The sequence below is a fragment of the Heterodontus francisci genome, chromosome 19 (genome assembly GCF_036365525.1).
Source record: "Heterodontus francisci isolate sHetFra1 chromosome 19, sHetFra1.hap1, whole genome shotgun sequence".
Lineage (NCBI taxonomy): Eukaryota > Metazoa > Chordata > Chondrichthyes > Heterodontiformes > Heterodontidae > Heterodontus > Heterodontus francisci.
Window position 1 is genome coordinate 70,313,714 of NC_090389.1, and position 16,055 is coordinate 70,329,768.

Consider the following 16,055-nt stretch of genomic DNA (forward strand, 5'->3'; position numbering starts at 1 on the left):
GTGCAACATAATGTATGTCTGGCCTGAATTGATTACTTTCTTGATGAAAAAGGCCAGTGTAAATGACAAGAGAAACATTTTGTAATATTTTTACATAGCACCAGACAACACTTTGCAGGAGGAGGAAAAGAGAATAACAAAATTTGACTGTTTGCTTTATAGATATTTATGCAACAGAAACCCATCCAGGACATCCAAACTGCTTTCTAGCTGTTGCTCTTTTTTTCTCACAACAATTTTTCAAAGCATTTTCCCCTCTAACTTTGTTATACCTTGATTGATAAAAAGGATATTTTTTTCTGATCTTTTTGTCGAAGATGAAGAATGGGCAACACCCTTCCAAATTTACTCACAATCCAGTCCTGAGGGAAAAAAATTAAGTACTTTATTTGTTACAAAAGTAGGATAACATTTAAATAAAAGCAAAATACTGCATTTGCTGGAAATCTGAAATAAAAACAAGAAATTTTGTTTTCGGAGGACCAGGGGACTGCTGGGTAAGGAAAAAGGTATATATTTGTGTGGTTTAGAATCTCTTTCTTTTAGTTTCGGTGACTGCAGCGTGGATAGCAACGGAGGTGCGTGAACGGGCTTACAGCTGTGAAGTCAATTTCAGCGTAAGTTTAAAAGTGAATTCCCTTTTGTTTTCGGAGGACCAGGGGACTGCTGGGTAAGGAAAAAGGTATATATTTGTGTGGTTTAGAATCTCTTTCTTTTAGTTTCGGTGACTGCAGCGTGGATAGCAACGGAGGTGCGTGAACGGGCTTACAGCTGTGAAGTCAATTTCAGCGTAAGTTTAAAAGTGAATTCCCTTTTGTTTTCGGAGGACCAGGGGACTGCTGGGTAAGGAAAAAGGTATATATTTGTGTGGTTTAGAATCTCTTTCTTTTAGTTTCGGTGACTGCAGCGTGGATAGCAACGGAGGTGCGTGAACGGACTTACAGCTGTGAAGTCAATTTCAGCGTAAGTTTAAAAGTGAATTCCCTTTTGTTTTCGGAGGACCAGGGGACTGCTGGGTAAGGAAAAAGGTATATATTTGTGTGGTGGCTGTACCCGAGACACTACACGTGTAGTGTCTCCCACCCACCCTCCTCCTCTAACCATAAAAAAAGGACTCTGGTGTGTTGATAAGGTAAGCTTTTTATTTAGGAAGTTCTGTCCGTTGGATTGCTAACCTAACAAGTTTTGACTTTTTGTTTTTTTTGGTTTTTCAGTAGATTTGTTGGGAATTTGGAATAGTGGGAATGGAGGTTAAGGCAGTTGCATGTTCCTCCTGCAGAATGTGGGAGGTAAGGGTCGCCAAGAGTGTCCCTGCTGACTGCATCTGTGGGAAGTGCACCCAACTCCAGCTCCTCGAGAACCGCGTTAGGGAACTGGAGCTGGAGCTGGATGAACTTCGGATCATTCGGGAGGCGGAGGAGGTTATTGAGAGGAGTTATGGGGAGGTAGTCACACCTCAGGTAAAAGAAGTAGGTAGATGGGTTACCGTCAGGGGAAGGAGAGGGAACCAGCAGGCAGTGCAGGGATCCCCTGTGGCCGTTTCCCTCAACAACAGGTATACCGTTTTGGATACTGTTGCGGGGGACGACTTACCAGGGGTAAGCAATGGGGTACAGATATCTGGCACAGAGTCTGTCCCTGTTGCTCAGAAGGGAAAGGGGAAGAGGAGCAGAACATTAGTCATTGGGGACTCCATAGTTAGGGGAACAGATAGGAGGTTCTGTGGGAACGAGAGAGACTCACGGTTGGTATGTTGCCTCCCAGGTGCCAGGGTTCGTGATGTCTCGGATCGTGTTTTTGGGATCCTTAATGGGGAGGGGGAGCAGCCCCAAGTCGTGGTCCACATAGGCACCAACGACATAGGTAGGAAGAGAGATGGGGATTTAAGACAGAAATTTAGGGAGCTGGGGTGGAAGCTTAGAGCGAGAACAAACAGAGTTGTTATCTCTGGGTTGTTGCCCGTGCCACGTGATAGCGAAGCGAGGAATAGGGAGAGAGAGGAGTTGAACACGTGGCTGCAGGGATGGTGCAGGAGGGAGGGTTTTGGTTTCCTGGATAATTGGGGCTCTTTCTGGGGTAGGTGGGACCTCTACAAACAGGATGGTCTTCACCTGAACCAGAGGGGTACCAATATCCTGGGGGGGAGGTTTGCTAGTGCTCTTCGGGGGGGTTTAAACTAATTCAGCAGGGGAATGGGAACCTAAATTGTAGTGCCAGTGTACAGGATGTTGAGAGTAGTGAGGTCAGGGATATGGTTACAAGGACGCAAGAGGGCACTGGCAAGCAAGAACCTGGTTTAAAGTGTGTCTATTTCAACGCCAGGAGCATCCGGAATAAGGTGGGTGAGCTTGCAGCATGGGTTGGTACCTGGGATCTCGATGTAGTGGCCATTTCGGAGACATGGGTAGAGCAGGGGCAGGAATGGATGTTGCAGATTCCGGGATTTAGATGTTTCAGTAAGAACAGAGAAGATGGTAAAAGAGGGGGTGGTGTGGCATTGTTAATCAAGGAGAGTATTACAGCGACAGAAAGGACATTTGAGGACTCGGCTACTGAGGTAGTATGGGCTGAGGTTAGAAACAGGAGAGGTGAGGTTACCCTGTTGGGAGTCTTTTATAGACCTCCGAATAGTTCCAGAGATGTAGAGGAAAGGATAGCGAAGATGATTCTCGACAGGGGTGAGAGTAACAGGGTAGTTGTTATGGGGGACTTTAACTTTCCAAATATCGACTGGAAATACTATAGTTCGAGTACTTTAGATGGGTCAGTTTTTGTCCAGTGTGTGCAAGAGGGTTTTCTGACACAGTATGTAGACAGGCCAACCAGGGGCGATGCCACATTGGATTTGGTACTGGGAAATGAACCCGGCCAGGTGTTAGATTTAGATGTAGGTGAGCACTTTGGTGATAGTGATCACAATTCGGTTAGGTTTACCTTAGCGATGGGCAGGGACAGGTATATACCGCAGGGCAAGAATTATAACTGGGGGAAAGGAAATTATGATGCGATTAGGCAAGATTTAGGATGCGTAGGATGGGGAAGGAAACTGCAGGGGATGGGAACAATCGAAATGTGGAGCTTATTCAAGGAGCAGCTACTGCGTGTCCTTGATAAGTATGTACCTGTGAGGCAGGGAGGAAGTTGTCGTGCGAGGGAGCCGTGGTTTACTAAAGAAGTTGACGCGCTTGTCAAGAGGAAGAAGAAGGCTTATGTTAGGATGAGACGTGAAGGCTCAGTTAGGGCGCTTGAGAGCTACAAGCTAGCCAGGAAGGATCTAAAGGGAGAGCTAAGAAGAGCAAGGAGAGGACACGAGAAGTCATTGGTGGATCGGATCAGGGAAAACCCTAAGGCTTTCTATAGGTATATCAGGAATAAAAGAATGACTAGAGTTAGATTAGGGCCAATCAAGGATAGTAGTGGGAAGTTGTGTGTGGAATCAGAGGAGATAGGGGAAGTGTTAAATGAATATTTTGCGTCAGTATTTACAGTAGAGAAAGAAAATGTTGTTGAGAATACTGAGATTCAGGCTACGAGGCTAGATGGGATTGAGGTTCACAAGGAGGAGGTGTTAGCAATTTTGGAAAGTGTGAAAATAGATAAGTCCCCTGGGCCAGATGGGATTTATCCTAGGATTCTCTGGGAAGCTAGGGAGGAGATTGCAGAGCCTTTGTCCTTGATCTTTATGTCGTCATTGTCGACAGGAATAGTGCCGGAAGACTGGAGGATTGCAAATGTTGTCCCCTTGTTCAAGAAGGGGAGTAGAGACAGCCCTGGTAATTATAGACCTGTGAGCCTTACTTCGGTTGTGGGTAAAATGTTGGAAAAGGTTATAAGAGACAGGATTTATAATCATCTTGAAAAGAATAAGTACATTAGAGATAGTTAGCACGGTTTTGTGACGGGTAGGTCGTGCCTCACAAACCTTATTGAGTTTTTCGAGAAGGTGACCAAACAGGTGGATGAGGGTAAAGCAGTGGATGTGGTGTATATGGATTTCAGTAAGGTGTTTGATAAGGTTCCCCACGGTAGGCTATTGCAGAAAATACGCAAGTATGGGGTTGAAGGTGATTTAGAGCTTTGGATCAGAAATTGGCTAGCTGAAAGAAGACAGAGGGTGGTGGTTGATGGCAAATGTTCATCCTGGAGTTTAGTTGCTAGTGGTGTACCGCAAGGATCTGTTTTGGGGCCACTGCTGTTTGTCATTTTTATAAATGACCTGGAAGAGGGTGTAGAAGGGTGGGTTAGTAAATTTGCAGATGACACTAAGGTCGGTGGAGTTGTGGATAGTGCCGAAGGATGTTGTCGGGTACAGAGAGACATAGATAGGCTGCAGAGCTGGGCTGAGAGATGGCAAATGGAGTTTAATGCGGAAAAGTGTGAGGTGATTCACTTTGGAAGGAGTAACAGGAATGCAGAGTACTGGGCTAATGGGAGGATTCTTGGTACTGTAGATGAACAGAGAGATCTTGGTGTCCAGGTGCATAAATCCCTGAAGGTTGCTAACCAGGTTAATAGGGCTGTTAAGAAGGCATATGGTGTGTTAGCTTTTATTAGTAGGGGGGTCGAGTTTCGGAGCCACGAGGTCATGCTGCAGCTGTACAAAACTCTGGTGAGACCGCACCTGGAGTACTGCGTGCAGTTCTGGTCACCACATTATAGGAAGGATGTGGAAGCTATGGAAAGGGTGCAGAGGAGATTTACTAGGATGTAGCCTGGTATGGAGGGAAGGTCTTACGAGGAAAGGCTGAGGGACTTGAGGTTGTTTTCGTTGGAGAGAAGGAGGAGGAGAGGTGACTTAATAGAGACATATAAGATAATCAGAGGGTTAGATAGGGTGGATAGTGAGCGTCTTTTTCCTCGGATGGTGATGGCAAACACGAGGGGACATAGCTTCAAGGTGATAGATATCGGACAGATGTGAGAGGTAGTTTCTTTACTCAGAGAGTAGTAAGGGCGTGGAACGCCCTGCCTGCAGCAGTAGCAGATTCGCCAACTTTAAGGGCATTTAAGTGGACATTGGATAGACACATGGATGAAAATGGAATAGTGTAGGTCAGATGGTTTCACAGGTCGGCGCAACATCGAGGGCCGAAGGGCCTGTACTGCGCTGTCATGTTCTAAATTCTAAATTCTAAATTCTAAAATTCTAAATGCTGGAACAACTCAGCAGGTCTGGCAGCATCTGTGGAAAGAGAAGCAGAGTTAACGTTTCAGGTCAGTGACCCTTCTTCGGAACTGACAAATATTAAAAATGTCACAGGTTATAAGCAAGTGAGGTGGGGGTGGGGCAAGAGATAACAAAGGAGAAGGTGTAGATTGGACAAGGCCACATAGCTGATCAAAAGGTCAACGAGCAAAGACAAACAATATGTTAATGGTGTGCTGAAAGACAAAGCATTAGTACAGAAAAGGTGTTAACGGACTGAATATTGAGTTGTTTTTTCTTTTTTACATTTTTTACAACCTTTTTTTACATTTATTTCATTTCATCTTAGTTTGTTCAGTTTGCTTACCCACTGTTTTTTTTCATGTTTGCACTTGCTGCTGCTCAATATTCAGTCCGTTAACACCTTTTCTGTACTAATGCTTTGTCTTTCAACACACCATTAACATATTGTTTGCCTTTGCTCCATGACCTTTTGGTCAGCTATGTGGCCTTGTCCAATCTACACCTTTTCCTTTGTTATCTCTTGCCCCACCCCCACCTCACTTGCTTATAACCTGTGACATTTTTAATATTTGTCAGTTCCGAAGAAGGGTCACTGACCCGAAACGTTAACTCTGCTTCTCTTTCCACAGATGCTGCCAGACCTGCTGAGTGGTTCCAGCATTTCTTGTTTTTATTTAGGATAACATTTAGTAGTGCTCAAGTTTTTGTGGTAGTGTCCTCCAATACATATCCTACATTATGTAGTTGACAGTACAAACAAAATACACAAAAGCAAGGAAGTGATGGTATACTTTCATAAATCACTGGTTAGACCTCAGCTAAAGCCAGATATCCAGTTCTTGGCACCACACTTTAAGAAGGATACCAAGGATTTAGAGAGGATTCAGTGAATATTTACCAGAATGGTAACAGGATTGAGGGACTTCTGTTTTGTGAAGAGAACTAGAGAAGCTGGGATTGCTGGAAAGGCTCAACATCAGCTTTTCAAGGGCACCTAGGGATGGGCAATAAATACTAGCAATGCCAACAACCCCCATATCCCAAGGATGAATAAAAGCAAATTAAGACGACAAGTTGGACATGTCATGCACAAACTGTACAGTGCTGTGGTTACACTGGGCTCTTAGCACCATGTCCAATTTTGGCCAGTAATGCAAAAAGACAATCATGCGCAAAAAGGTGGTGCACAGAAGAGCGATGAATGAGACTGATCCTTAGTGTCAGAGCACTGATTTATAAGGAAAGGCAAAAAGAAAAGAAGGGATTGCAGAAGGACCTCAAAGTGGTTCATGGACAGGAAGCAGAAAGTAAGGATAAATGGGGCATTTTCAAGTTGGCAGGCTATGACTAGTGGAGTGCTGCAAGGATCAGTGCTGGGACCTCAGCCATTTACAATCTATATTGATGACTTAGATGAAGTCAGAGGACACAAAGAAGCTGCAAAGAGATATAGACAGGTTAAGTGAGTGGGCAATAAGGTGGCAGATGGAGTATAACGTGGGGAAGTGTGAAGTTATTCACTTTGGTAGCGAGAATAGAAGAGTAAAATATTTTTTAAGAGGTGTGAAACTTGTAAATGTTGATGTTCAGAGAGACTTGGGTGTACTCGTACAATGAACATAAAAAGTTAGCATGCAGGTACAGCAAGCAATTAGGAAAGCAAATTGCATGTTGGCCTTTATTGCAAGGGGATTAGAGTACAAGCATAAAGAATTCTTGCTGCAATTCTATGGGGATTTGGTGAGACCACATCTGGAATACTGTGACCAATTTTGGTCTCCATATTTAAGGAAGGATATACTTGCATTGGAGGCAGTACAGGGAAGGTTCACTCGATTGGTCCCTGAGATGAGAGGGTTGTGCTATGATGAGAGGTTGAGTAAATTGGGTCTATATTCTCTGGAGTTCAGAAAATGAGAGACTATCTCATTGAAACGTGCAAGATTATGAAGGGGCTTGACAGGGTAGATACTGTGATTCCCCTGGCTGAAGAATCTCGAACAAGGGGGCACAGTTTCAAGATAAGCGGCCAATCATTTAGGGCTGAGATGAGGAAAAATTCCTCACTCAAAGGGTTGTGAATCTTTGGAATTCTCTTCCACAGAGGGTTGTGGACGTGCCATCATTGACAACATTTAAGACTGAGATACACAGATTTTTGGTCTTTCAGGGAATCAACGGATATGGGGAAAGGTGGGTAACTGGAGTTGAAGCCCATGATCATACTCAATGGCGGAGCAGGCTTGATGGGCTTGATCTACTCCTGCTCCTATTTCTTATATACTTAAAATGAAACATACAATAACATTTTGCAAAGTAACATTCCCAGGAGTCATCTTTACCTTAAGTTTGACACTATTTACATAGTTTATCCTCTATCAGGTTCCAACCAGTAAAGGAAAATTCAGGACACTTATCAACAAGTCTTTCAGGCAGTGATCAACTGTTGGAATGCACTTCCCAGTGAGGTAATGGGCAAAATGCTTGGAATAAGAGATAGATGGAAGCTGTGATGGGGTAACTATGATTTTCCTTGAGAGATGAGGTAAGATGGCCTCAATAAACTTTTTAAAGCCTATAAAAATTAGATTACTGTATCACACTGGGTAATATACTATTTTGATTAATTTCAATCTGGATAAGAAAATTTCAGAAATTAAATGATGCAAAATTATTATGTTTGACATTAAGCATATGTTGCAATTATTACTTGCCTTGAGTTCAGGTACTTCTGTTCCTGGTACAGCAGATCTGATCTTGAAGTTTTCAACACCAGCTTTCTTTAGAGATTCTACCACTTTTACTATGCTGTCAGCTTGTGGTTTGTGCTTATTTTTAGCTGCATCCTGTCTCTCTTGAGCAAGCCTACAGCAGGTAATGCAAAATAGTGAGCTTTGATGTAAAACCTGCTTTTTAAAAAGTGTAAAAATTAAATGCTTGACTTATTAGAATGATACAGCATAGAAGGGGCCAATAGGCCCATTATGCCTGTGCTGGTTCTTTGGAAGAGCTAGTCCCGCACCCCTGCCCTTTCCACAGAAACCTGCAATTTTTCCCCCTTCAAGTGTTTATCCTTTGAATATTGCTGTTGAATCTGTTTTCTCAGCCTTTCACGCACTGCATTCCAGTTCACAAAACTTGCTGCGTAATTTTTTTTCCTCATGTCGCCTCTTTTTTTTGCCAATTAGCATAAATTTCTGTCCTCGGTTTACTGATCCTTCTGCCACTGAAAACAGTTTCTCCTTAATTATGATATCAATAACCTTCATGATTTTGAACACCTCTACCAAATCTCCACTTAATCTTCTGTGCACTAAGGAAAACAAGCCCAGCTTCTCCAGTCTCTCCATGTAATTGATGTCATTCATCTTTGGTAAAATTCTTGTAAATCTCTTCTGCACCCTTTCTAAGGCCTTGACATCCTTCTTGAAGTCTGGTGGCCAAAATCTTAGAATGGCTACAAAACAGAAAGAGGTCATTTGACCCATCTTCAGGTGCTTATCCAATTCCCTTTTGAAAGCCATGATTGAATCTGCCTCCAACACCCTTTCAGGCAGTGCAGTCTTGCTTCTTACCACTCACTGCATAAAAAAGTTCTCATGTCGCCTTTGGTTCTGTTGCCAATCACCTTAAATTTGTGTCCTCTGGTTTTTGACCCCTCCGCCTATCGGAATAGTTTCTCTCCACCTACTTTGTCAAGGCCGTTTATAATTTTGAACACCTCTATCAAATCCCCTCTCAACCTTCTCTTCTCTAAGAATAATACCAGCTTTTCCAATCTATCCTTGTAACTGACGTCCCTCATCCCGAGAGCCATTTTCGTAAATCTTTTCTGCACCCTCTCTAAATCCTACATATCCTTCAAAGTGCAGTACCCAGAATCAGACACAATACTCCAGTTGAGGTTGAATGAGTATTCTATAAAAGTTCATCATAACTTTCCTGCTTTTGTCTCTTTGCCTTGACTTATAAAGTCCCGGGTCCTGTATGCCTTTTTAACTGCTTTCTCAACCTGCCCTGTCACCTTCAACGATTTATGCATATATATCCCCAGGTCTCTGCTCCTGCACCCACTTTAGAATTATACCCTTTATGTTATATTGCCTCTCCTCGTTGTTACCACCAAAATGTATCACTTCACATTTCTCTGCAATAAAATTCATCTGCCACATGCCCACCTATTTAACCAGCCTGTCTATGTCCTCTTGAATTCTATCACTATCCTCCTCATAGTTCACAATACTTCCAAGTTGTTATGTTATTTGCAAATTTTGAAATTGTGCCTTGCACATCTAAGTCTAAGTCATTGATCCATCTCTGCCTCCTCAAGTCCCCAGTATCACAGATGCCAGACTTCAGCTAATTCGATTCACTCCGCGTGATATCAAGAAACGAATGAAGGCACTGGATACTGCAAAAGCTATGGGCCCTGACAATATTCCAGCAATAGTACTGAAGACCTGTGCTCCAGAACTTGCCGCGCCCCTAGCCAAGTTGTTCCAGTACAGCTACAACACTGGCATCTACCCTGCAATGTGGAAAATTGCCTAGTTATGTCCTGTACACAAAAAGCAGGACAAATCCAACCCAGCCAATTACCGCCCCATCAGCCTACTCTCAATCATCAGTAAAGTGATGGAAAGTGTCATCAACAGTGCCATCAAGCGGCACTTACTCAGCAACAACCTGCTCAGTGACACTCAGTTTGGATTCCGCCAGGGCCACACAGCTCCTGACCTTATTACAGCCTTGGTTCAAACATGGACAAAAGAGCTGAACTCAAGAGGTGAGGTGACAGTGACTGCCCTTGACATCAAGGCAGCATTTGACCGAGTATGGCATTAAGGAGCCCTAGCAAAACTGAGGTCAATGGGAATCAGGGGGAAAACCCTCCGCTGGCTGGAGTCATGCCTAGCACAAAGGAAGATGGTTGTGGTTGTTGGAGGTCAATCATCTGAGCTCTAGGACATCACTGCAGGAGTTCCTCAGGGTAGTGTCCTAGGCCCAACCATCTTCAGCTGCTTCATCAATGACCTTCCTTTAATCATAAGGTCAGAAGTGGGGATGTTCGCTGACGATTGCACAATGTTCAGCACCATTCGTGACTCCTCAGATATTGAAGCAGTCTATGTAGAAATGCAGCAAGACCTGGACAATATCCAGGCTTGGGCTGGGAAGTGGCAAGTAACATTCGCGCCACACAAGTGCCAGGCAATGACCATCTCAAACAAGAGAGAATCTAACCATCTCCCCTTGACATTCAATGGCATTACCATCGCTGAATGCCCCATTATCAACATCCTAGGGGCTACCATTGACCAGAAACTGAACTGGAGTAGCCATATAAATACCGTGGCTACAAGAGCAGGTCAGAGGCTGGGAATCCTGAGGTGAGTAACTCACCTCCTGACTCCCCAAAGCCTGTCCACCATCTACAAGGCACAAGTCTGGAGTGTGATGGAATACTCTCCACTTGCCTGGATGGGTGCAGCTCCAACAACACTCAAGAAGCTCGACACCATCTAGGACAAAGCAGCCCGCTTGATTGGCACCCCATCTACAAACATTCACTCCCTCCACAACCGACGCACAGTGGCAGCAGTGTGTACCATCTACAAGATGCACTGCAGCAATGCACCAAGGCTCTTTCGACAGCACCTTCCAAACCCGCGACCTCTACCAACTAGAAGGACAAGGGCAGCAAATGCATGGGAACACCACCACCTGCAAGTTCCCCTCCAAGTCACACACCATCCTGACTTGGAACTATATCGCCGTCCATTCACTGTCGCTGGGTCAAAATCCTGGAACTCCCTTCCTATCAACACCGTGGGTATACCTACCCCAAAAGGACTGCAGCGGTTCAAGAAGACAGCTCACCACCACCTTCTCCAGGGCAATTAGGGATGGGCAATAAATGCTGGTCTGGCCAGCGACGCCCACATCCCATGAATGAATTAAAATAAATTAATACATAAAGAAAAGCAGTGGTCCTAGCACCAACCCCTAGGGAACACCACTATATACATTCCTCCAGTTTGCAAAATAACAGTTTACCACTAATCCCTGTTTCCGGTCACTCAGCTAACTTTGTATCCATGCTGCCACAATCGCTTTTATTCCGTGGGCTTTAATTTTGCTGGCAAGCCTATTATGTGGCACTTTATCCAGTGCCTTTTGGAAGTGCATATATATGGCCACTGCATTACCCTTATCAACTGTCTCTGTTACCTCATCAGAAAGATCAATCAAGTTAGTTTTACAGGATTTGCCTTTAACAAATCCATGCTGGCTTTCCTTAATTAATCCACCCTCGTCCAGGTGACTGTTAATTTTGTCCCAGATTATTGCTTCTAAATGTTTTCCCACCACCAAGGTTAAACTGACTGGCCTGTAGCTGCTGGGTTTCTCCTTAGATCCATTTTTGAATAAGGGTGTAACTTTTGCAATTCTCCAGTCCTTTGGCATTAACACCACTCCCCCCGCCACCAGTATCTAAGAAGGATTGGAAGATTATGGCCAGTACCTCTGCAATTTCCATTTTTACTTCCCTCAGCATCCTTGGATGCATCCCCTCCGGTCCTGGTGATTTATCAACTTTGAAGTATAGCCAGCCTCTCTTTACCAATTTTTAGCCCATCCAGTGTTTCAACTATTTCCTTTTTCACAATGACTTCGACAGCATCTGCTTCCATGGTAAAGACAGATGCAAAATAACATGCTCTCTGCCTCCATGCTTACATCCCCTTTTTGGTCCCTAATCAGCCCCACCCCTCCTCTTAATAGCCTTTTACTACTTATATGCCTACAGAAAATTTTTGGATTCCCTTTTATGTTGGTTGCCAGTCTCTTTGCATATTCTCTCTTAGCCTCTTTTATTTCCTTTTTCACTGTCCCTCTGAACTTTCTATATTCAGCTTGGTTCTCACTTAATTCAGACACTGGAAGGGTTAAAATTGATGGAGAGGGAGTATTAGATGGGCTGTCAGTACTTAAAGTGTATGAAGCGCCAGGACCAGATGAGATGCATCTGGGGATGCTGAGGGAGGTGGGGGTGGAGATCACAGAGGGACTGGCCATGGATTTTCGGTCTTCCTTGGACTTGGGGGTGATGCCGGAGGACTACAGAATTGCGAGCGTTGCACCCTTGTTCAGAAAAGGGTGTGAAGATGGGCCCAACAGCTACAGGCCAGTCAATTTGACTTCGGTGGTGGGGACACTTCTGGAAAAAATAACTCTGGACAAAATTAATGGTCACATGGACAGGTGCGGGTTAGTTGGGGAAAGCCAGCATGGATTTAAGGCAGGGTCATGTTTGACTGGCTTGCTGGAGTTTTTTGAGGAGGTGGCAGAGAGGGTTGATGAGGGTGGTGCTGTTGATGTGGTGTGCCTGGACTTCCAGGGGGCGTTTGATGTGGTGCCACACAACAGACTTGGAATAGAGGGGACGGTGGTAACATGGATGCGGTATTGGCTGGGTAACAGGAAACAAAGAGTAGTGGTCGATGGATGTTTCTCGGGCTGGAGAAAGGTTTGTAGTGGAGTTCCCCAGGAGTCATTGTTGGGACCCTTGCTTTACCTGATATATATCGATGGCCTGGACCTTGTTGTACAGGGCACAATTTCAAAGTTTGTGGATGACATGAGGCTTGGAGACATTGTGGACTGTAGGGAGGATGATGCGGAGCTCCAGAGGGAGGTGGACAGGCTGGCGGAGTGGGCAGACAAGTGGCAGATGTGATTCAATGCAGAAAAATGTGAAGTGATTCATTTTGTGTAGAATGGAGGAGGGTGCAGTTCTGGGTGGGGGGAAGGGGATGCAGGAGTGGAGGGACCAGGTTGTGTGTGCGTGTGGGTCGTTAGGGGTGGCGGGGCAGGTTGGGAGAGCGGTTGGTGGAGCGTGCAGTGTCTTGGGCTTTATTGGTGGGGGCATGGAATGTAAGACCGGGGAGGTTGTGTTGAGCTTTCGTGGGACACTGGTTCGGCCTTGGGTGGAGTGTTGCGTCCTGCTCTGGGCGCCGCACTTTGGTGGGGGGACGTGGGGCATTGGGGGGAGTGCAGGGAAGATTCATGGGAGTGGTTCCAGAGATGAGCAGCTTCAGTTATGAAGATAGATTGGAGAAGTTAGGACTGTTTTCCTTTACAGGGGAGAGGGCTGACAGATGATTTGATAGAGGTATTCAAAATCATGGGGGGGTCCAGACAGAGGATGGGGTGGGACTGTTTCCACTCGTGAAGGGATCGGGAATGAGGGGGCACAAATTTGAAGTCTTTGGTGGGAGAGGTGGGGGTGAAATGAAGAACTTCTTAGCGCAGGCAGTGGTTGAGGTCTGGAAGCGCTGCCTGGGAGTGTGGTGAAGGCAGCTCCAATTGGGGTGTTCAAAAGGGAATTAGACAGTTGTGTGGAAAGGAAGAATGTGCAGGGTTACGGGGAGAGGGCGGGGGAATGGAACTGAGTGAATCGCTCTTTTGGAGAGCCGGTGCGGACACGATGGGCCGAATGGCCTCCTTCTGCATTGTAACAATTCTGCGATTCTGTGACACTTGTATTATCAACCTGACATCTGTCATATGCACACCTTTTCTTGCTTCATCTTACTTTCTATCTCTTGTGTCATCAAAGGAACTCTGGCTTTGGTTGTCCTATCCTTCCCCGTCATGGGAATGTATCGTCAATGTACCTGAAACATCTCCTCTTTAAAGGCAGCCCATTGTTCCATTAAAGTTTTACCTGCCTTTTCATTCCAATTTACCCAGGACAGGTCCGTTAACAGCCCAGTGAAATTGGCCTTCCTCCAATGACGTATTTTTACTCTACATTGCTCCTTGTCTTTTCCCATAGCTAATCTAAACCTTATGATACTTTGATCACTGTCCCCAAAATGTTCCACTTGATCCACCTCATTTCCCAGAACCAGATCTAGTAAAGCATCCTTCCTCATTGGGTTGGAATTGTACTGATCAAGAAAATTCTCCTGAACACACTTCAGGAACACCTTGTATCCAGCGATATTTAGTAGCCAGTCCTACCGCTTTTAGAGCCAGGTCTCATTATCGTCACAACATCATATTCCCATGTGGCTTTTTGTGCCTGCAACTCACCAATCTTATACCACGCTCTGTGCATTTATGCACATGCAGTGTAAACCTGAATTAGATCTTTCTGTATTTCCTCTTAGTCTGACCTCATCTAATACCTTACTATTTTTTACTCTAGTGTTATCTCTCTCTCCCAATCCTTTGTGCACCTTGTTTATCCTTCCTAATGCTACATTCTGGTTCCCATCCCACAGCTAGATTAGTTTAAACCCTCCCCAATAGCACTAGCAAACTGCTTCGTGAGGACATTAGTCCTGTTGAGGTGCAACCCATCTGGTCAGTATAGGTTCCATCTCTCCCAGAACTGGTCTCAATGTCCCAGCAACCTTAAGTTCTTCTTTCTGCACCATATCCCCAGCATGCATTCATCTGCTCTATCCTCCTATTTCAATACACACTAGCACATGGCACTGGGAGTAGTCCAGAGATTACTCCCTTTGAGATCCAGCTGGTTAGTCTCCTGCTTAGCTCCCTATAATCTGCATGCAGGACCTCATTCCTCTTTCCACCTATGTCATTGGTACTGACATGGACCATGACCTCTGGCTGTTCACCCTCCCCTCTCAGAGTGCTCTGCAGCCGCTCAGTAACACCCTTGACCCTGGAACCATGATGACAATAGACAATCCTGAACTCACATCTGTGGCCACAGAAATGCCGATCTGCTCCCCTTACTATAGAATCTCCTGTCATTATTGCTTTCCCAGTCTTCCGGCTGCCCCTCTGCACAGTTGAGCCATGCACGATGCTGTAGACTTGGCTCTGGCTGCACTCCTCAGATGAACCATCAACATCACCAGCATTCAGAACTGAATACTGGTTAGAGACTGAGATGCACTCAGTGGACTCCTGCACTACCTGCCTGGTCCTCCTTCACTGTCTGGCGGTCACCCATTCCCTATCTGCCTGCACACCATTAAGTAGCGGGGTAAACACCTCCAAAAACGTGCTATCCACATAGCTCTCAGTCTTGCGGATACACCAGTGATGCCAGCTGCTGCTCAAGCTCTGAAACATGGAGGTTGAGCTGCTCCAGCTAACAACACTTCCTGCACATGTAGTTGCCCAGGACATGAGAAGAATTGGACACAATACTAAAGCTAGGGCCTATCTGGTGTTTTATAAAGGTTTAGCCTAACAACCTCACTTTTGTACTCTATGCCTCTATTTAAAAAGCCAAGGATGGCATGCCTTTTTAAACAGCCTGCTCAGCTTGCCCTGCTACCTTAAAAGATTTGTGCACATAGACCCCCAGGTCTCTCTGTTCCTGCAACCTCTTTAAAAGTGTACCATTTAGTTTATGTTGTTGCTCCTCATTCTTGCTACTAAAATGTATCACTGCATGTTTCTCTGTGTTAAATTTCATGTGCCATGTATCTGCCTGCATCACCAATCTGTCTTTGTCCTCCTGAAGTCTATTACGACACACCTCATTGTTTACATTTCAAGTTTTGTGCTACCTGCAAATTTTGTAATTATGCCCTGTATGTCCAAGTCAGGACATTAATGTAGTACTGACCACAATACTCCTGTTTCCAGTCTCAAAAACAACCATTCATCATTACTCTTTGCTTTCTGTCCTTTAGTCAATTTCACATCTACTCTGTCACTACCCCTTTAATCCCATGGGCTCTAATTTTGATAACAAGTTTAACTTGTGGTACTTTATCGAACACATGTGAAAATCCAACGACACAACAACAACCACACTACCCTCATCACCCTCAGTATTAGTCCATCACAGATCTTTTATTTTTTGCATGCACAAAGGTCTAGAAAGCTTTGG

The 16,055-nt window shown here is 44.9% G+C and overlaps 1 protein-coding gene across 3 annotated transcripts in view; it reads right to left on the reverse strand.

Moving 5' to 3' along the window:
* Window positions 1-16,055, reverse strand: part of nol8 (nucleolar protein 8) — a 55,733-nt gene that overhangs the window by 32,764 nt on the left and 6,914 nt on the right. For all 3 annotated transcript variants that reach the window (XM_068051876.1, XM_068051878.1, XM_068051877.1), the window contains exons 5-6: window positions 7,885-8,035; window positions 292-362 (exon numbers count right to left, since the gene is read on the reverse strand). In XM_068051876.1, the coding sequence (XP_067907977.1) occupies window positions 292-362; window positions 7,885-8,035 (222 nt within the window). The remainder of the gene's footprint in view (window positions 1-291; window positions 363-7,884; window positions 8,036-16,055) is intronic.